Source organism: Zootermopsis nevadensis, unplaced genomic scaffold (assembly GCF_977971745.1).
Source record: "Zootermopsis nevadensis isolate Lab colony 2312 unplaced genomic scaffold, Znev_1.0 Znev_ptg000028l, whole genome shotgun sequence".
In the NCBI taxonomy this organism is placed as follows: domain Eukaryota; kingdom Metazoa; phylum Arthropoda; class Insecta; order Blattodea; family Termopsidae; genus Zootermopsis; species Zootermopsis nevadensis.
The window spans coordinates 14,693,015-14,713,817 of NW_028259160.1; the positions used below are offsets into that span (position 1 = coordinate 14,693,015).

General features: G+C 37.5%; 1 protein-coding gene across 3 annotated transcripts in view; it reads left to right on the forward strand.

Annotated features, from left to right (window-relative positions):
• Window positions 1-18,421, forward strand: part of Actn (alpha actinin) — a 37,438-nt gene extending 19,017 nt beyond the window's left edge. Inside the window, exons 2-17 of one of the 3 annotated variants that reach the window (XM_087357675.1) lie at window positions 1,139-1,373; window positions 5,552-5,726; window positions 6,316-6,476; window positions 6,601-6,693; window positions 7,585-7,670; window positions 8,770-8,862; window positions 8,961-9,191; window positions 9,779-10,077; window positions 10,467-10,638; window positions 11,032-11,268; window positions 12,642-12,726; window positions 13,188-13,291; window positions 13,678-13,805; window positions 14,155-14,278; window positions 15,045-15,329; window positions 16,438-18,421. In XM_087357675.1, coding sequence (XP_087213801.1) covers window positions 1,139-1,373; window positions 5,552-5,726; window positions 6,316-6,476; window positions 6,601-6,693; window positions 7,585-7,670; window positions 8,770-8,862; window positions 8,961-9,191; window positions 9,779-10,077; window positions 10,467-10,638; window positions 11,032-11,268; window positions 12,642-12,726; window positions 13,188-13,291; window positions 13,678-13,805; window positions 14,155-14,278; window positions 15,045-15,329; window positions 16,438-16,596 — 2,667 coding nt within the window. In that variant the 3' untranslated portion in view covers window positions 16,597-18,421. The remainder of the gene's footprint in view (window positions 1-1,138; window positions 1,374-5,551; window positions 5,727-6,315; window positions 6,477-6,600; window positions 6,694-7,584; window positions 7,671-8,769; window positions 8,863-8,960; window positions 9,192-9,778; window positions 10,078-10,466; window positions 10,639-11,031; window positions 11,269-12,641; window positions 12,727-13,187; window positions 13,292-13,677; window positions 13,806-14,154; window positions 14,279-15,044; window positions 15,330-16,437) is intronic. The other 2 variants (XM_022070087.2, XM_022070086.2) reach the window with 2 other exon arrangements.
• Window positions 18,422-20,803: the final 2,382 nt, after the last annotated feature.

The window sequence follows — 20,803 nt, forward strand, 5'->3', positions numbered from 1 at the left end:
AGCCACAACCCTGCAAGTTGGCTGAAGTGGTAATGCAGCTGACATGTATTTGGGAAGTACCTTGTTCAAACCTAGGCTGATGCAGATACATAAACATCTACAGGGGCATTTTATGAGCTAAAGTACCCATTCATTGCCCTGGTTTCTCTTTAAATAAAGTGTACCGAAATATTTACGTTGCCTCTCTCTTATATATTTAGAAATATGCCCATTTAACCAGTGATAGTGTTGGTTAACTTATAGGATTTGAGATTTTCATAGCAGTATGAGTATAAATGGTCTTATGGCACTGAAATTGGAGACAGTATGTTGTGAAGGAACATGTGCATCAGTGCAAATTACCATCTGTACCTCTTCAAACTTATAAGTCACATGTGGCGGTTAATGCACTGCAAGAAATTACAATGATTTTTTCTTACCCAGGATTAAATTGTGGTCCTAAAAACCAAAGAATGTGACATTACATACCTTGCCTGTTGTTTGCCACTTTACGACCGCCATGCAGTAATATTATCTCGAATGCCAAATAGATTCCTTCATGCATTAAACTTTGTGTGGTTGCCTAGGAAAGAAACAGTAGTGGACACTAAAATTTTGTAGTTTTGATAATAAGTACTCGTAGGATAAAATTTAAGTTTCGTCCATTTATAATTTTTACTGCTAATGCTAATACACTAATGGACAGGCACAGTTTTTCTGTAAACATTTTTATTTTATACGTTCCAGTCCAATTTCACTGCTTTTCTTAATGATGAATGAAGTGGGTGATTGTGACATTTTTTCTGTAGTTTCATATACTGTGGCTAGGTTTACCAAACTGATCTGAATTTAGCATCTGTTGCGCGCTTCTGAAGTTTGTTGTCAGTACAAATGATACATCAGGAAAACCGTAGACCATTGGGCCAAATTAATTGAAGAACAAGATTGTACAGTCAAATAGGATGTGTAAGTTCAAAGTATTTCATGCATTTCTGGATTCATAATTTACTTTTTGTAGATTATCTTTCAAGTTCACACAAGTTGAAAGTATTACAGCTTTGGCACTATTTTCTTTATTATTCATACTGAATTTTTTATGTGTGTTGAGATTTGATTTTATGATGTATGTAATTAATACAGTGTTTCATTTTCCCTGTAGACTTTCACGGCATGGTGCAACTCACACCTCCGAAAGGCAGGCACAGCCATCGAGAACATAGATGAAGACTTTCGTAATGGACTCAAGCTGATGCTGCTCCTTGAAGTCATCTCTGGCGAGACATTGCCCAAGCCAGATCGTGGAAAGATGCGATTTCACAAGATTGCCAACGTTAACAAGGCTCTTGACTTTATTGCTAGCAAGGGTGTTAAACTGGTGTCCATTGGTGCTGAAGGTTTGTCTTAACACAGAAATATATGAAATTCTTACAAATATTGGTTGCCTAAATAACAGTCAGTTGTATGATGGTTTCAGTCCCTAGCAAGCTGATGGATTTTTCTCTTCACCACCACATCCAGACTGGCTCTGAAGCCCTCATAACCTCTTATCCATTGAGTGCCAAGGATTTGTTATCTGAGGTTAAGTGGCCAGAACATGAAGTTGACCACACATTTTCATATAATGCCAAGGTTAAGAATGAGTGGGCTCTGTATATCTTCAGTGCATGGTGTTTAAGCACTGGGATAATTTCATTTTCACTTCTCACTTTGTTTCACTGAAAATTTTCTGGAACTGATGAATTTGTTATTAGTAGATCCAGGATTTTTGAATGTGTTTTTTCTTGCCCACATCCCTCCAACAATTTTGATGGTGCAGTTTGTGGTTTTAATAAACTCAAAAGAAATGAACAGTTTTTTTCTGTAGTGACAGATTAATGCATTTTGGTGTGAAAACCTGGAAGGCAAAGAAATACAGCTTGAGAAACCTAGGCATAAATGGGATAATATTAAAATTAATCTTTAATAAGGTGTGAGGATGCAGGCTGGATTTATTTGGCTGAGAATGGGGTCTAATGGCAGGTTCATGTGAGTTAGATAATAAACCTTCATGTTCTGTGAAAGGCAGGGTTCACATATTTTGACCATTTGAATGACTGTCAACTTCTGAAGGAATCTCTTCCCCAGAGAGTTATGTGTGATGTGGACTTGCGTTTGTGGATTCACATGTTTTTTGGTTTTTTGGAACACATTCCTCACATGGCCAGAGGATCATGCTTATCAGTTTTGTCACAGATAAAATATGGCAGGAGGGATGTGGTTTCTCATTCTTGGCATTACAATTTGAAGTCCAATCTTATAATAACTAACTAACTAACTAGATGGCTTACCGAACCCGAAGGTTCATCACCGAATTAACCAAAGCCCTCCACCGGACCCTGTCCTGGGCCAACAAAATCCAGTTTCCTTCAACTCCTATCTCGGATAGATCCCGCCTGAGATTATCCTCCCATCTACGTCTAGGTCTCCCCAGCGGTCTCTTCCCTTCAGGTTTCCCAACCAGTACCCGGTGCACACCTCTTGTCCCATCCATGCGCGCTACATGTCCCGCCCATCTCACTCTTCTCGACTTAATCACCCTCACAATACTGGGGGAGCAGTACAGATTTTTAAGCTCGTCATTGTGCAGTTTTCTCCACGCCCCATCGTCTTCCCTCTTAGGCCCAAATATCCTCCTCAACACCCGATTCTCAAACACCTGCAATCTGTGTTTCTCCCTCTGAGTGAGAGACCATGTTTCGCACCCATACAAAACAACAGGCAAGATTATTGTTTTGTATACTTTAATTTTCAGGTTCTTAGAAATCAGACGGGAAGACAAAATATTTTGGACTGAGAAGTAGCAAGCATTTCCGGAATTTAGTCTCCTCCTAACTTCCTCACAAGTATCATTTTGATTTGTTATTGTTGTTCCCAAATATTTGAACTTTGTAACCCTTTCAAAGGATTTATTAGCTACCCTAAGATAATTTTGCCCGCCTGTCTTCTGATGACGAGATACTAACATGTACTTAGTTTTTTCTGAATTTACTTCCAGCCCCACTTGTCTACCAGCCTCTAGTAAAACTTCTGCGTTCCTCTTTATTGTATTTATATCGTCCCCCAATAAATTAACATCATCAGCATATGCCAATAGCTGATGTGTCCCGTTCAATTGCAAACCCTCCTGCCTACCTTGGACCTTCCTGATGGCGTATTCTAGCGCAAAGTTAAAGAGCAAGGGAGACAAAGCATCTCCTTGTTTTAGACCGTTCTTGATGAGGAATGTCTCAGATACATATTTACCTACTCGAATTTTGCTGCAGGTTTCATTTAAGCACATTTTTATTAGACCCACTAGCTTCTTTGGTATACCAAATTCAATAAGAATATTATATAGCACTTCTCTCTTCACAGAGTCATAGGCTTTTTTGAAATCTATAAATAACTGATGTACAGTCCCACCGAACTCCCATTTTTTCTCTAGTATCTGACGAATGCAAAAGATCTGATCAATCGTTGATCTGTTTCGTCTGAACCCACACTGATGATCCCCAATAGTTTCATTCGCATATGGGGTTAATCTTGCCAAAAGAATGTTGGATAGAATTTTGTATGAGGTTGATAGCAGCGATATTCCTCGGTAATTACCACACTCAGTCTTGTCCCCCTTCTTATAAATAGGAATAATTATGGATTCCTTCCATTGATGTGGCATCTCTTCCTTATCCCAAATTAACTGAATAAGCTTATGGATCCTCATATGCAACCCTTTGCCACCTGCTTTAATTAATTCGGCCGGAATCTGATCAATTCCTGGAGATTTATAACTTTTCAACTTCCCAATGGCTAGTTCCACTTCATCTAAGCTAGGTTCTGGCACCAACAGTTCAGCTGTATGCATTTTAATCTGTCTAATATCACCAGTATTATGAACATTTAAGAGCTCGCTAAAGAAATTTTTCCACCTATTCACAATTTTTATTGGATCTGCAAGCAAATTGCCACTATCATCCTTTACCAAATTAGTCTGGGGTTGATATCCTTTCTTAAAGTTATTAATGCCTCTGTACAGGTCTCTGATGTTTTTTTTCCTTATTATTTGTCTCAAGTTCAGCAATTTTGCCCTTCAGGTATTCCCTTTTCTTAGTCCTAAAGGTTCTACTAGCCTCACGTCTCACGTTACATAGATTATCCGCATTTGTTTTGTTTGGGTTCTGCAACCATTGAAATTTTGTTTGCTTCCTTCGATCTATTAATTTTGAACATTCTTCATCAAACCACGGTTTATTTTGCTTTCTCCTGTAGTATCCTAGTTTCTCTTTTGCTGAAATTTTGATGCAGTTTCTGACATTTTCCCACTCCCTGTTGATGTCCACACTTTCATTATCCTCATTTGTCTCTAAAATTTGAAACCTATTCGAAATTTCAACTTGATATTGTTCCTTTGCCTCTCCCTCACTTAATTTTTTCAAATCAAATCTTTCTGTGTCAAAATTTTGTTTAGTTCGTCTACTTACTGAAAGCCGCTCCCTCACTTTTGCTACCACCAGATAATGATCAGTGTCGCAATCTGCTCCTCTGAATGATCTCACATCAATTACATTTGTCTGCCTTCTCTTATCTACTAAAACATGATCTATTTGATTGTGTGTTCTGCCATCTGGGGAAGTCCAAGTGTATTTATGAACATCACGGTGTGGAAATTTTGTACTTTTTACAATTAAATCTTTTGACGTAGCGAAGGTCACTGCTCTGACGCCATTATCATTACTAAGTGCATGGAGACTCTCGCTGCCTATTGTGGGTTTGAAGACATCCTCCCTCCCAATTTTTGCATTGAAATCTCCTAGCAGAATTTTCATGTGATACTTGCCAAATGTATCAAATACTGATTCCAATTCTTCATAAAAGCTATCCTTGATATCATCGCTTTTGTCTTCAGTTGGGGCATGAACATTAAGGACAATGATGTCGCACCAACGTCCTTCCAAAATTACGTAAGACAACCTGTCACTAACAAATTCTACTCTCTTAACTGCTGCCCTAATTCTGCTATGAACAAAAAAACCCGTCCCTAGCTGATGATTGTCATTCCCCTTTCCATAGAAAAATGTAAAATTGTCCACTGGGATCGTGCCCTCCCCCTCCCATCGCACTTCCTGCACTGCCACTAAGTCTAACTTATAATTCCCTAATTCCCTACACACTGATTTCAGTGCCCCAGCCCTATAGAGGCTCCTAATGTTCCAGGTACCAAATCTCATGTCCTTTTTCAATTGCCGTGGTCGTGCCAAAGAGTCCGTCCTGATCCGAGGCTTGGTTGATTTTTTCGTAACACATATTTTTTTTAAAGGTGAAAGGTTGTTAGCCCTACACCCAACCCCCAACCTGGAGGACCAGGGTATCACTCTTAGTCTAGCGCATCTCCTTAGACCTGTCCGGCTTGGGTGACCCTACCATGAGCCGAAGCTCAGGCCGGCATAGCCCTAAGGGTCATTTGAGCACGCAAGCCTCCTCACCCGGCAGATTGCCTTCGACAAGGTGGTGATACCTTCGAGAAGGCCAATCTTATAATAGGTTACTTATGTTCTAGAAATTGTCGATGGGAACCTGAAGATGACTCTGGGTATGATTTGGACCATCATTTTGAGGTTTGCAATTCAGGACATCTCTGTTGAGGAAATGACTGCAAAAGAGGGGCTGTTGCTATGGTGCCAGCGCAAGACAGCACCGTACAAGAACGTCAATGTGCAGAACTTCCATCTCAGGTATGTTTAGAGATTGAAAATTTCTTGTATAGAACTCATGGATTTTTGTGGATTGTCATAATCTTAGTTATGCTCAAAATCTACTAGATGTGTGATGAATTTATTTATTTCTAGATTTTTTGCACTGTTGCCTTTGTGACCAATGGAATTCATTGGCTGAGTTCTGTTGATGTTACCAGTACTAATTTGTTTGTTTCAGAATAATTTCATGATGTTAATACTGTAATTAGGCCTGTATTTGCTGCATGTGTACAAAGTAATTTGAATAAAAGATTTATGTGGTGAGTTGTTGAGTCCGCGCTCCAGTTTTAGAGATAAGGCTGTCTCGAAATTGATCAAACAGATTGATGTTATGGAAGAGTAGGGCGTATGTTGAGATTAAACAAGTGACCAATTAATACTAACATTGTGGTTGCTAGCTGAAACCAAACTTGCTATAACATCCAGGAAGTGAATTTGTTCCCCGTATTTTAAATGGGCCATTTTCTTTTGGTTGCAGTATAAAAATAGTGTGCTAGATTACATTGCAGAGTTTTTTTATGAAGTACACCATAATTTCTCAGGATTTAATGGTAATGTTTTTCTGCAGCTTCAAGGATGGTCTGGCATTCTGTGCTCTCATCCACCGCCATCGCCCAGACCTAATAGACTATAACAAGCTCAGCAAAGACAATCCTCTGGAAAATTTGAACACTGCATTTGATGTGGCTGAGAAGTACCTAGACATCCCTCGAATGTTGGATCCTGATGGTAGGCTTGTCAAGTCATCTTAGTATGTTTAATGGCTTTGTATGCTGTTCACATAATTCTAGAATTATGGTTTATAACTTGAAAGAAGTTCATGACGTGATGTGATAGGTTGGGCATATTTCAGATCTGATCAACACGCCCAAGCCAGATGAACGTGCCATCATGACCTATGTGTCTTGCTACTATCATGCCTTCCAAGGTGCTCAGCAGGTAATCGGTTGGAGACGCAGTAATGACATTGTGCTTCAGACATAACCCTACAATTAGCAGCATGGATTGCGAGCCCAACTTACTGATTGATGTTCTCTTTTGTTTTGTTGAATGAGCTAGCAAATAAAGCATGGACTCTGTGCTGTAGATGTTAACAAATGGTTATAAAACCTAAAGAATTTTACTTTCAGGTCACATTTTATTGAAGATGCTGTGCAGCAGCTCCATATTTTAGCTTGACCCCTTAAAGACAACGCTCATATTTAATAATTCAGACCCTACCACAAAGGAAAGACAATGCTTCCCCCTTGGAGACATCAGTTGATTAATGCTGTTCAAGGAAATAACTGCTGTTTACTCCTAGAATTAGTCAGAGGCAGGATAGCTCAGTCAATAAAGTTTCTGGCTATGGCATGGATGATGGGGTTTTTCTCTTGGCTACTGCATTCAGATCATGTCTGGAACCTACTCAGCCTCCTATGAAATGAGAGCTGATGGTTGTTACCACAGGAATGAAAGATTAGGCACTAATGCATTCACATATCTTCATGGCATGATGCATAAATACAGGGACAACTTTATCTTTGATGATCTTGGTAAGATCAGTCAGTTAGTGATTGGCTATGAGCTAGGTGAATTGGGTTTGATTTCCAGCAGAAGCAGGAATTTTTACCTCTGCATCTAGACCAGCTCTGGAGCTCATTCAGACAGAGCATGAAGCTGTCCACTCATCTTACTGTATTGCCAAAGTTAAGAATGTGTTGTGCATTTCCACTCCCCAGTGTGTTTTCATAGTGTGGCGTGTAAGCACTGAGATAATTTTACCTTTGTCTAACATTTGTTCTTAACCTAACTGTAACAAGGTGTGTGATGTTTGCTGCTTCTTTGCATGCCGCAGACCTGGTAAACACTGCGATGCCAGATGAACGTGCTGTGATGACCTACGTCTCATCATATTACCACTGCTTCTCAGGCGCACAGAAGGTACACATACTGTAGAGGGCATTGTGCTTTCTGAAGAGGTTACATAAGATATTCATATTCATTTATATATTAATTAATTCACACGTACTTAGCTGAAGAGAAAATTACACTGAACACTGTAAAATTTGTACACTTGGAAGCTAGTAAAAACTACTCTATTAATTGCAGGGTGAATTGGTTACTTTTATAAGTTTCTGGTTGGTTGGTGTCATTACTTGGCACTTGAAAATATTGACCAAATAATTGTGTACTGAGTTTGAAAAATTAAATTTTAAATGCTTTTTATGGAAGCATAGACCTTACAAGATTGTACATGGTAAAAACCAGCAATCAGAGACTTGAATATGACTTCATTAGACAGGTTCATTAGCAGTTTGATCTTCAAGGACTGTAACCTCCTTCTTTGTTAAACTTTTCTCCACTTTGCAAATAATTGCCATTATGCTTTCTGCATTGATAAGCATGTACTGTGTACAGAAATTTCATGAAAGGTAACTTTATAATGTGATGTGATTGAAAAATATTTTTGGCCAATAATGAATAAGCAAAAGCACCATTTAGAAGTTGTCTGTGTATGTTTGATTCAGTAAATTTACCATTCAATCAGTGTTTTGATGTATATACTACTACCTGTGTTAAAATCTACTTTTTATTTGTTGAAAATGATAGGCTTTTGTTATGTATATGTTTTTAGCATATTCAAATAATTTTATACAAATTAAATGTAGCTAACACTGTGATACTAGAACTTAAGACTACTAATACTAAATCCTACCATTGGACACAATCCTGAACTAATTCCATTCATCTTTGTTCCTTATGACGTGCTTCCTGAAGATTTGTCTTAATGTTATCAACCTCTAACCTTGGTCTTTCAAGCAGATATTTCCAAGAGGTTTCATCACCAATTTCTGCATATGATCCTTATCACAAGCTTTGAACATTATAAGCACGTAGATTACAGAACCCTTATTGTAAAAGATGACTGGTATGAATAATAAATGTTTGTAAGATACTGAGAAATGAAATCTGATTGTGGCCAATTTATTATATTCTGTTTATGTTTATAAATATAAGTTCATTTGATGTTTGACTCTAGGCAGAGACAGCTGCTAATAGAATCTGCAAGGTTTTGAAAGTCAACCAGGAGAATGAGCGCCTTATGGAGGAATATGAACGACTAGCTAGTGATGTAAGTAAACTAGGTTTTGTTTTATCCCTTCACATGTATTAGAATTATTTTGCTACAAAGTGACAAGCAAGCAAATTTATTTCTGTGATTCATTCTAGCTGTTGGAATGGATTCGACGCACAATGCCATGGCTCAGCAGTCGCCAGACAGACAACTCACTAGCTGGTGTGCAGAAGAAACTTGAGGAGTACCGTACTTACCGGCGCAAGCATAAGCCTCCTCGTGTTGAACAAAAGGCAAAATTGGAAACAAACTTCAACACCTTGCAGACAAAGCTGCGCCTGTCTAACCGACCTGCCTATATGCCCACTGAGGGCAAGATGGTCTCGGTGAGTGTTTTTAGTACTTTTAGTTTTAACACATTATTATTTTAGTTGTCACTGTGTGTTGCTGCAGACCTTTTTTCTGATAACATTTCTGATGTTCTTTCCAGATTTGTATCTGTCAAATGTTATCATATCTTAGGACACCAGGTATATTTCACAAAATAACACATTGTGAGGTCATTCTTTTATGGCTACTTTGGTCAGAAGTGTCATAATAAGCAAACATGTTCTATTGTCACAGTCATGTAAAGTTAGTACATAGTAGCCAGGTGATTGCTAGGATACCAGCTCTAACATGCTTGTCACCATTAGGGTTTTGACTCATAAAAATCCTTCATAGGCCATTGTTCACCCACTCTTCTTCATCCATTTCTAATGAAGTAACTTATACAGTAAAATTCCTATGGAAGGTTGTTTTTCTAGATAGCAAAATTAAATACTAAACTGAAGAAACTTTAAATGGAGGAAATTTAAAACTATCATAAATAGGTAATAAAGTGCAGAAAATGAACATTAATGTAGGAAAACCTTAACTTGAGGAACATTAAATGAAATTCTACTTAAAATAGTAATTTGAGTGTTCATGACAGGACATAGCCAATGCTTGGAAAGGGCTTGAGCTGTCTGAGAAGTCATTTGAAGAATGGCTGCTGTCTGAGATGATGCGACTGGAGCGCCTGGAACATCTGGCCCAGAAGTTCAAGCACAAGGCTGACATCCATGAGGACTGGACTCGAGGCAAAGAGGAGATGTTGCAGAGCCAGGACTTCCGGCAGTGCAAGCTGAATGAACTGAAAGCTCTAAAGAAGAAGCACGAGGCATTTGAGTCTGACCTCGCTGCTCATCAGGATCGTGTGGAGCAGATAGCAGCTATTGCTCAGGAACTGAAGTAAGTTGGAAGTCATGAGATGTGATATCAAACTGAATAAGGTGCCAGTAATTCTGGTTTGAACAGGGAAGTGTAACTGGCAGCCCCATTATATAACTTCCCTTATATAATAGTTTTAGGTCTACATATTTGGAGTCTTTGTGCAAGGTTTTATGTTATTTAGTGATGATTACGTTTCTCTAATCGTAGTCCTTTTTGTGTTACATTGATTCCATTTAATTTCTTGTTCAGATCCTTTGTGCACCTGAAATAGTTCAATGGGAATTTCATTGTATATTACCACATTGAGATTTGGATATATAGAGCACCAGGTTTTCAGTGAACGCCAAATTAAATTACAAAATTCCTCTGTAGTTTACTGTTCTTAACAAGTTATTCATTCTTCACAGTACTTTAGAGTACCATGATAGTGCATCTGTGAATGCACGGTGCCAGAGGATTTGTGACCAGTGGGACAGGCTAGGAAACCTGACACAGCGCAGGCGTCAGGCTTTGGATGAGGCTGAGAGAATTCTTGAGAAAATAGACATCCTACATTTGGAGTTTGCTAAACGTGCTGCAGTAAGTTGTACTACATATTTGTTGTGTTTAACAAGAATTTGAGATGCAGACATAATCAACACATGAATAGTTATTAAACTGTTACCCATATATGCATATTAATACAAGCAGGTAGTTTTTATGGACACATTAACATGTGATGAGATGGAAGTTCAGTCTTTATTTCTTCAATGAGGCTACTAGATTTCCCAATAAGTTGCATAATGTGAAGTGGACACAATGAGAAACATAAAATCTTGGTTCAGAAGTGCTTCTGTGTATAACAGAGTGTAATTTTGAAATAAAAATCCACAAACCAAATATATTTTTCCACATTTTTCAAATTATTATCTGCATTCACGTGCAAACATTGAGTTGTTACTAATTAGTTAATATGTTGACATTCATTGACAGCCTTTTAACAATTGGCTGGATGGTACGCGAGAGGACCTTGTGGACATGTTCATTGTCCACACCATGGAGGAGATACAGGGTCTGATCGATGCACATAGCCAGTTTAAGGCAACTTTGGGGGAAGCAGATAAGGAGTACAACTCCATTGTTGGGTTGGTACGTGAGGTAGAGGCGACAGTGCAGAAGTACCAAGTGCCGGGTGGACTGGAGAACCCATACACCACACTCACAGCAAATGTGAGTATTTTATAAATGGATTCAATATCAATCAAAAATGAACCCCATAATGACCTTATGCAACTCTGTACAGATATTAAGTGTGGATGTTTCATGTACTGAAATGGCAGCATGTTTGAGCATAATGAATGTCTGCTTTGTTGACATTTGCAGTTTCTGTATTGAGTATCCTCTTTTGTGCAGTGTGTAACTCTAAATCAAATTAAAGCAAACTTGTTCTGAAAAGAAGCCAGCTTTATCTTTCAGGCCAGATGCTAATTGTTCATATTGTTGAGAGGCCAATGTGAAACAGCCCATTTATTGCTGTGACTAAATATGCTTTTGCAGCTGTTTATCATTTTAAGAGTGTGTTCCTAAATGTGTTAATAAGAGGAAACAGGCATAGTGTTACTGTTGAAATAAAACATTACAATTGATTGGTTAGCACTTGAATAAGAGAGTAGTCTGCTAATTGTTACTAATGTATTATGATTGTTTCTAAGCATGTTTGGTAAAAATTTATATTTATTGATATGTTTGCATGTAGTAAGTTATTCTTCTGGTGGTACTCTGGACTAAATCAGTAGTGCCTCTACATAAAATATATATATATATAAAATATTTCACTGTGTTTTGAAACTATCAAGCCTTGTTTAGTGATTGTGGATAAAATAGGAAATATGCATGGTCTTAATTTTTTTCAAAGTTAAGTATCTTGGCAGTTAATAGTTTTGAATTTGTGTACTTTGAAACACTCAGAAAAATGAATTAAATACTGCATCCCATACTTATGAGACTTTGCTTGTTGTTTTTTTATGTAAGAAGTTAAATGTTTGTAGTGTACGTTATGTTGTGTCACATGGTTTATGTAGTGATTCTTGTTAACATTTTCTGCTGACAAGGAAGAACTGGATAGCAAATTTCAGGTAGGTTCAGCTGTGGCTAGTTTTAAAATAAATTTATAATGTTTTTGGTTAAGGTTTGTGCGTATAGAACTGTATACCATTAGGCAGATAGAATATATTGCAAGTTTGAATTGTGTTTTTATTTGTGACTGCATATTTCTGCCATGCCAGTAATTTTGGGTCTGTTATACACTTTGTACTAATTAGGACATGTGAACCAAAATAGGGAACTGTCTACAGACTGGATGGTTCTGTTCCTGGTAGGGTGTGATTCTTTAACCACATTTAACTGACTCTGTGACCCACCTAGTCTCCTGTTGGTACTGGTTTGATGCTTAGACACAGAGACAGCTTTAAGACTACCATATAGAACATAAAGGGATTGAAACCCAGTGAATGTGTGGGCTTCAAGGTTTCTGGTGGTTCCCTTTAGATGATATAATTGATCAATTGATTTTGAAAGGGCTTTTGTCTGTTGTAATGTTACAGGATCTTACCAAGAAGTGGTCAGATGTACGGCAACTCGTACCACAACGGGACCAAACCTTACAGGCAGAATTGCGAAAGCAGCAGAGTATCCTTATTTAATCTGCTCAACTACAGTATATGCTATGATCATGTTTAAAATCGTTCCAAATACTGTAATGGCTTTCTCCTTGTTTTGTTGTTTTTTTAACCGATTTGTCCATTTGTAAGGGATTTAATCAGATTTTTAGGATATGTCAACATAAATAGATGTCTCATGAATTTTCAAAGGCTTTGGCAACACTGACAGCAGCATGAATTATGATACCAATTGTATTAATCCTAGTTTACTTTAATATCTTGTAGGAATAAAAATATTTAACATTTCAGTTACGAATACAGGAGTGAGATTTCAAGTTCTCACAACATTAAGTGGCTAGGTGGCTGTCCTCTGGTTTTTGCACTGTGTAGTCTGGTAGACAATTACTGACATTTTAGATGTGCTTCCATTGTCAGAGCAGTCGCTCTGTATCATTCATTTTAACTATTTTCCTTAGCTTATGTCTACAGATAATGAGATGGTTCGTAGGCAGTTTGCTGAGAAGGCAAACCAAGTCGGACCATGGATTGAACGGCAGATGGATGCAGTCACTGCCATTGGTATGGGTCTTCAGGTAAGTAATCACCCATTGTATTGTGACAACACATGGATGATTTGTGTGAATGGGGGCATATGAGGGAATAGGGAATCACTACTACTTCAGCAAGCTGGATAATTCAGGTTTTGCCTGAGAGGAATAACAATTTGCTAAATTATCATAGAATGGTACTGCAAGCAGATTATTTAACTTCTGCACTCTAATCAGACTGGAACAGAAAAGAACCATTTGTATACACCATACACAAGACTGTGTAGTATGATAATCTGAGTAATCTTGTTCACAGAGGGTGACAGCTCAGTGCAGGAGAGTTAAAGTTACTATCTGTAATTCAGCGTTGAACAGGACTTCACATATTATATCGTGTGCATCAGTTGTGACTGATGTGCTATGTGTTTCAGGGTTCATTGGAAGATCAGCTTCATAGACTGAAGGAATATGAGCAAGGAGTTTATGCGTACAAACCACATATTGAAGAACTGGAAAAGATACACCAGGCTGTACAGGAAGGCATGATTTTTGAGAACAGGTAAAAATATAGCATATATTTACCGACTTGCTTTATGAAAATTGCTGCCTTGTTTACAACAGTCAAAACAAGGCTTTTTTTGTCTTGCTACACTTCTTCATAATCATCTTGTAAGCAGCATTAAATTTGTACTTGAATCTTGCCTCCAGTTTGGCAACAGTGTTGCTGACACTGGAGAAAGGTACTGTATAATATGTAGGAAACAGTTTGTCATGTTCCAGAGAAAGGTATATGTCATGTCCACAAGTCTGCAGTGATATGCACATGGCAAAAATTTTCTGTTTGTCTAATTTAAATGTGTGAACTTTGTAAATTAATAAATTATGATGGAGCTTAATGTGTGATGTAGGTACACACAGTACACGATGGAGACATTGCGTGTTGGCTGGGAACAACTGCTGACGTCTATCAATCGCAATATCAATGAGGTTGAGAACCAGATATTGACAAGAGACTCAAAGGGCATCACACAGGTAAGAACAATGAAGTAGGTTGTAATAATCTGTTAGGGATTTCTCAACACAAATAAAATTCTTATAATATAGTATGTATTAACTGTATTACTTTATGACTAATTGTAAGGTGCAATCTTCCTTCTGAAGTTGAAGAATTTCCTACTTTTAAGGAACCCAAGGGTTTATTAATATGAAGATGACTGTGGACTCATCACCCTCATGATGAAGGCAGTAAGTTGTCTGAATCATCGGTTCAATTACATTGTGCAAAATTCTGGAAGACAGCGATCTTCAAACTCATTACCTTGACAATTTGAAATCTTGCTATTTATTACTTACCATGTTTGGGAAGGCCTGTCAATTTAACTGTTCTTTGCTCCAGGTGACAATAATCCCTACCTTCAAACAATTTCTCTCAGATACATTTTTATATTATCCTTCCAACCACTTCTTGGTTTCCCATCTTGCTGCTTTTCTTGAGATTTCCTGATCAGCATTTATGTATTTCTCATTTCCCCTAAGCATGGTACATGTCTCAGTTGTCATAATTCTTGATTTATCATCTGAATAATATACAATGAAGAATGCAAATTAAGAAGCTTCTCATTATGTAATTATCTATAGCCTCCAGTTACATCTTCTTTCTTAGGTCCAAATATTCTCAGCACTGTGTTCTGAAATTATTATATGATGAGTAGAACATGATATGTATCAGTGTATCATGTGTGCTGGGTTGAAAGGGTTGTAATGTGTTACCAAATATAAATGGCCAACTGTCTTGCAGGATCAACTGAATGAGTTCCGCAGCAGCTTCAACCATTTTGATAAAAACCGCACAGGCCGTCTGGCACCTGAGGAGTTTAAGTCATGTCTTGTGAGTTTGGGATATAGCATTGGCAAGGATCGCCAGGGTGAGATCGACTTCCAGCGTATCCTTGCTGTTGTGGATCCTAATTCAACAGGCTATGTCCACTTTGACGCTTTCTTGGACTTCATGACACGCGAGACTACTGATACGGACACAGCAGAGCAGGTTATTGATTCGTTCCGCATTCTCGCAGGAGATAAGGTAATAAATATTACTTTATACATGTTTATTATAGTCATCCGAACTGTGAAGTGACCAGATTAATGGTGTTTACTACCAGAGTAGAACAATTGCTGTGTTTCAGACTGACAGTTCTGTTACAGATCAATTTCATCATGTAGTCTTCTAAAATTCTATAAGTGTACGGATCTTTGGTAGTGGCAATTTGTTTTTAACAGTAACAGGAGTTGTGATTTTCTTTTGATGGTGAACATTTGGTGCTCTTGTCAAAATACAGATTAATTTAATGATGGTAATAAAAAAGTATTATTTAATGTGTTTTACAGTTGATGTGTAAGTAAGGGAATGGATTATGTTCAGTGTGGTATGAATTAAGATTTGTAGAAGAGTTGCTGCAGGTAAGTGGGACTGCAGCTTGAATTTTAAAAATAAGCTGCTCATTCTTATAAATTCTTGATACTTGGTTGCTGAAACAGTCCCGTATTGGTGTTTCACATCTGAGAGGCGTTTTGTGTATGCTGCCACAAGCAGCATTAGATTGAGACTAATTTATTGGACCATATTTCTTGTACATCTACAAGAAACATCATAACAAGCTACAAAAAATAATATGTACTTGTAATTTTAAGCTGTTGGAACCTTCTAAGTTATATGTAACTTTTCTTTTGTGCTTACTGGTTGGAGACAAGGTGAGTGAATGTAAAAGATAAGAACCACTGTTTAATTCAGTGCTCTTTAAGGAAACTTAGTTTATAGGGTATCATCACTGGCAATACATACTTTTCTAAATTGAGAAGAGGTGTATGAGAGAACAGCTCCTTATTTGTGAACAATGTAGTTAAGAGAGAAATGTGTGTCTACTAGTTGTCTACTTGAACTGGATTTTGATGTGTTTTCTGACAATCGGTATTAAATTGAATAAGTGAAAAAATACAATTAATGCCAATTAGCCATTGATGGACAAGAATTTTAGTGAGTATATTCAGAAATACAAATTGTTTTACCCCTTGGCAGAATCAGGAGGAGACAAACATTCATATGAATTTGACAATACTGATGATGATGATTATTGTTGGGTGATGTAATGAGTGGTGGTTGAATGTTGGAAGTTTCATTATTGTGTTTTCAGCCGTACATCCTTCCTGATGAGCTGCGGAGGGAGTTGCCACCCGACCAGGCAGAGTACTGTATCCAACGCATGCCACCATACAAGGGACCGAATGCTGTCCCTGGGGCCCTCGATTACATGTCCTTCTCCACAGCACTATATGGAGAATCAGATCTGTAAATCAAACCTGACAACTCTCTGTAATCCACACTACACTCATTCACTCGTATATTCACTCACCCAACCATTGAGTCATTCATTCAGTAAGTTGGTATGTTATTCTTGTTCATGGATTTCTTTTTTCAGTTTTGAACCATCTTAACTGTGTGAAAATCATAGTTAGGACAATAATATTGAGCTGTAACCTTGAAATTGTTCATTGTATTTTCTTGAAACCATGAGCCAGGGTAACTAATTGACATTATGATTACATTAAAAGGACTCGGACTGGAATCAATAACTGTGGCTCAACATGGTCACTGTAAACCACCTGTTGCCATATAGACTGGGGAATGAATTGAATATCAATGGTCATACACATACATACGTGAAATTGTCCACAGAACACTTGTAGAAATAATTTACTCTATTTTTATTTTAACTTAATCTACTTTTGCTGTGTAATAAAATATTCACTCAAATGCCTTGTCCAATGAAAAGCCACTGACTAGGCATTAAAAAAAAGGAAGAGAAAGAAAAAGTGTGCAGTTTTATTGTAAAGTTCCTTTAATTTATTTTAAAAATGGCAACAATAAGCTTTCACTATTAAATAATGTTTGCTTCATATTTCCATTCATTTGCATAACTCCTTTATAGCAAAAATGTTACATGCAGCAATCTTGCCAATCCAGTCTGATTACAAGTATTTTTAATTTTAAATAATGTAGATTTGACAGTTTTTGGTTGAAAACACTATAGCATGTAACATCAAGGTTGCCAGTTGATGGATTCAAACTGGTCTGTGTCCCTTCCACGGTTATATATATATATATTTTTTTTATTCTTGCTTTTACAACGAACAGCATATGCTACCAGGTATCAGAAAGAACACTGGTAACTCTGGTAGTTGCAACGAATCGAATGAAGCTAAGGCTTGATTAAGTGTAGATTAATTTTTCATTTGAGTATATTTATGTACAGTAAGTAATATATTAGTTTGAATAAATATATGAATTCATATATTCCAGTCATAAAATGCATAGTCTAACATATTTATCATATTTTCCTTTCATACTAACCCCAAGATAATATTTCTGCACAGTCAGCCTCATATCTTAGAACAGAAAAGAGAAAGCCCATTCACTGCCAGCAAATTAACCGTTGTAACACTGTATGCTACTATTTTACAATGGCGTTCATTGATTTAAATGAAATTTGTAGCCATTTTGTTGCTGCTGTAGGGCAGTGGCTTAGCTTTGTGTGGATAATGGAAGAAATACTTGTAATCGGACAGTGCTTGTCCTGTCCAAGTGAATAAATACGCCACTTGTGGAGTGATTAACCTTTATCGTATGGGAGTCGGGACTTAGGTGTTACAGGGTTTCTGGCCAGACTTTACCTTTGTGGTATATAACTTTGTGGTTCACCAGTGCAATGCAGAAATTGTATGAATATGCATAAGTTGTCATATGGACGATAAAGGTTAATATGCCAAGAATATTTTTCTGGTGGACAGCAAGAAGGGAGAACAACAAACCGGATCTTCCAGGGGTACATGTCATTTGTTAACATTGTAAATGAAATTGTGTTCAGATAATGGGCATTGGCATACTTCATTTATCATGTTATTTTGGAAATCTAAACTATTATAAATCTAAAAAACAGTCAGTACAAAATTATTTAAAGTGTGTGGGTTTTGTGACTATCATGTGGTCACAGTCTGTCTAGTCATTGTATAATTCATATGTAAAAGATATCCAAAATGGGAAGGAAAATTAAACTGTTTTCTGGAATTTATATTTTTCTCATTCAAAGTTGAATAAAGATCAAAATTTTTAAACATGAATTTTCTTATGTTCTGCAAGTTATATTTTCATTAATTGTGTTGTCACTTTGCAGGAAATGCTACAGACTACCACTCTTCATTAGTGATGGGTAAACCAGATCAATAAAAACTGTATACATGTCCACTTCATGTGGTTCTGTTGTGAAAAATCACCTTCATCCTTTTCCAGTTCTGAAGTTTCATATCTTGGTATTGTCTTAGACCAGGGGTGACCAACCCGCGGGCCGCATGTGGCCCGCCTTGAACATTTTTCCGGCCCGCGAGATTCATCACACTTTTACAAAATGATATATATTTCTTTACAATGTACGCTTAGTATCATTATTATTATATTATCTATGTTTACATATAAGAATAATAGTAAACACAATAATAATAACTCATTATGTTTCAATTTTTCACTCCAAAAAAATGTCTATAGTGTATCTAAATCTAATATGGGGATATATAATTTTATATGTGGCCCGAAAGATCATTTGGGTTGGCCACCCCTGTCTTAGACATTACTTTGTTGGAATCTCTGCTTGATGTGAAGATGATGATAAAACATGTAAGAGAACAAATAGTCCCCAGTACTATTTTATGCCATGAGATGCAGGTGATCATATGACATCACTTTTAATGAATAGGTGTTTCATAGCCCATCAATTTAAATGATATGGCATTCGTTTATCCTTTTTGGATGATACAAAGAATGTGAACTGTGGCTCTGTTAAGATTCTGCACTAGAGCAAATGTAAAATGTCCAGGTCCCTAACCACCACATTATGGAGGGAGTGGAGTTAAATCTGCACACATTCTTAATTAATGGGAAGTGATTGACTTTATTTTGACTGCTTTACCACCAGGTATAGAACCCCTAGTTTTCATTGGATACAAGGCCATGTGTGCTCCAAAGCCAGTTTTGTTATAAGGGTAGTGAGAAAGAACCTTACCCCTCCTGAAAATCAAATCCTGTTCACATGTTTAATGCTTATTGGATGAACATTAGTGATGGGTGAGTTTGATTGAACATTGGGGTAGCATGCTGTGCTACTCTGAATAGTGAACTTGGCTGTACACACACTCGGGCCCCATGGGCTGAGGGAGATGGTTGGTAATATGCCGACTTTATGGAGCTACATCAAAATCTCTTATGCAATTGGTCGGACTTCTATTATTCATTGAGGAAATTCTTCATTCTGGAAGTTCTTGTTATGCTGGAAATGTCAGTTCTTTGTTCTTTGCAATATAGTGCTGCAGTCACAGTGTGTTAGGGATTAAGAGACTAATATAAGATATAAAGAAAGAAGAAAAAATTAACTTTTAATATTCACCAACTCCATGGAAGAATCCTTAAGATGTCATTAAGTTAGTCCCCACTTTATATGGAACCTTAGGGTTCAGTACAGAGCCAACAAGAGCCCACCACTGATCCATATCTTAAGCCAGATGAATCCGATTCACAATTTCCTGCCCTATTTCCAAAAGATCAATGTTATCCCCCCATGTGTACCTGATGTGAGTGGTCTGTTATGGGTTTGAAACCAAAATGTACACATTTTAATCATTCACATGTGTGCTAAGTGCACCATTCATTTTATTAATTTGATGAGAAATGGGTAGTAGGTCTGCAGGCTGAAATTAGAGCCAAGGACCTTAAGAATTCAGAGTGTTAACTACTCAGCCATGGTGTACAGTCTCTATGACATATACACACATTTGTTTCCTCTTTTTGAATACAATACTGAGAAACACTTTTTCTCACATGTTGCTAAAGAATAGAATTTATTTGCATTCCATAGATCCTTCATAGGTCTATGTCAAGGATGTAGAACAGGTCATGTGGAATTGATTTCTCTATATCGGACAACACCCAGTGTACTACAACCGCACTTTTGTAGCAATGTTTAGAACTGATTGTTGCCGGAGTGTTATATTAAACAGCTTACAGTCAGGAACACTGATGTCAACACTAGTGTTTTCATGCATGTTAATTATTAAATATACGTTTTAAGCATCAAGTTCAGGGGTCCGCAGGGACCGTGGGTTCGAATCCCACTCAAGCCATGGATGGTTTTCTGTGTTGTGTTGTCATGTGTACAGGTAGAGGCCCTGTGACGGGCCGATCCCTCGTCCAAGGAGTCCTATTGAATGTCCATAGATCAAGCCAACTGAAAAGTTGGGGACCCGTAAAGGGTACCGGAAAATGTACAAATATTGTTAAACCGGAAAAAAAAAAGAAGCATCAAGTTCAGTGTGTTACCCTAACCCCATTTTCCCAATACAACCTGAGCTTCAAAAGTCCCCCCACCCACGCACGACATTGTCACAGGGCGTGGTAGTATTTATCCCGTAGAGTAACCACAGAAAAGTCTGCTGTGTTTCGTATTCGTATCATTA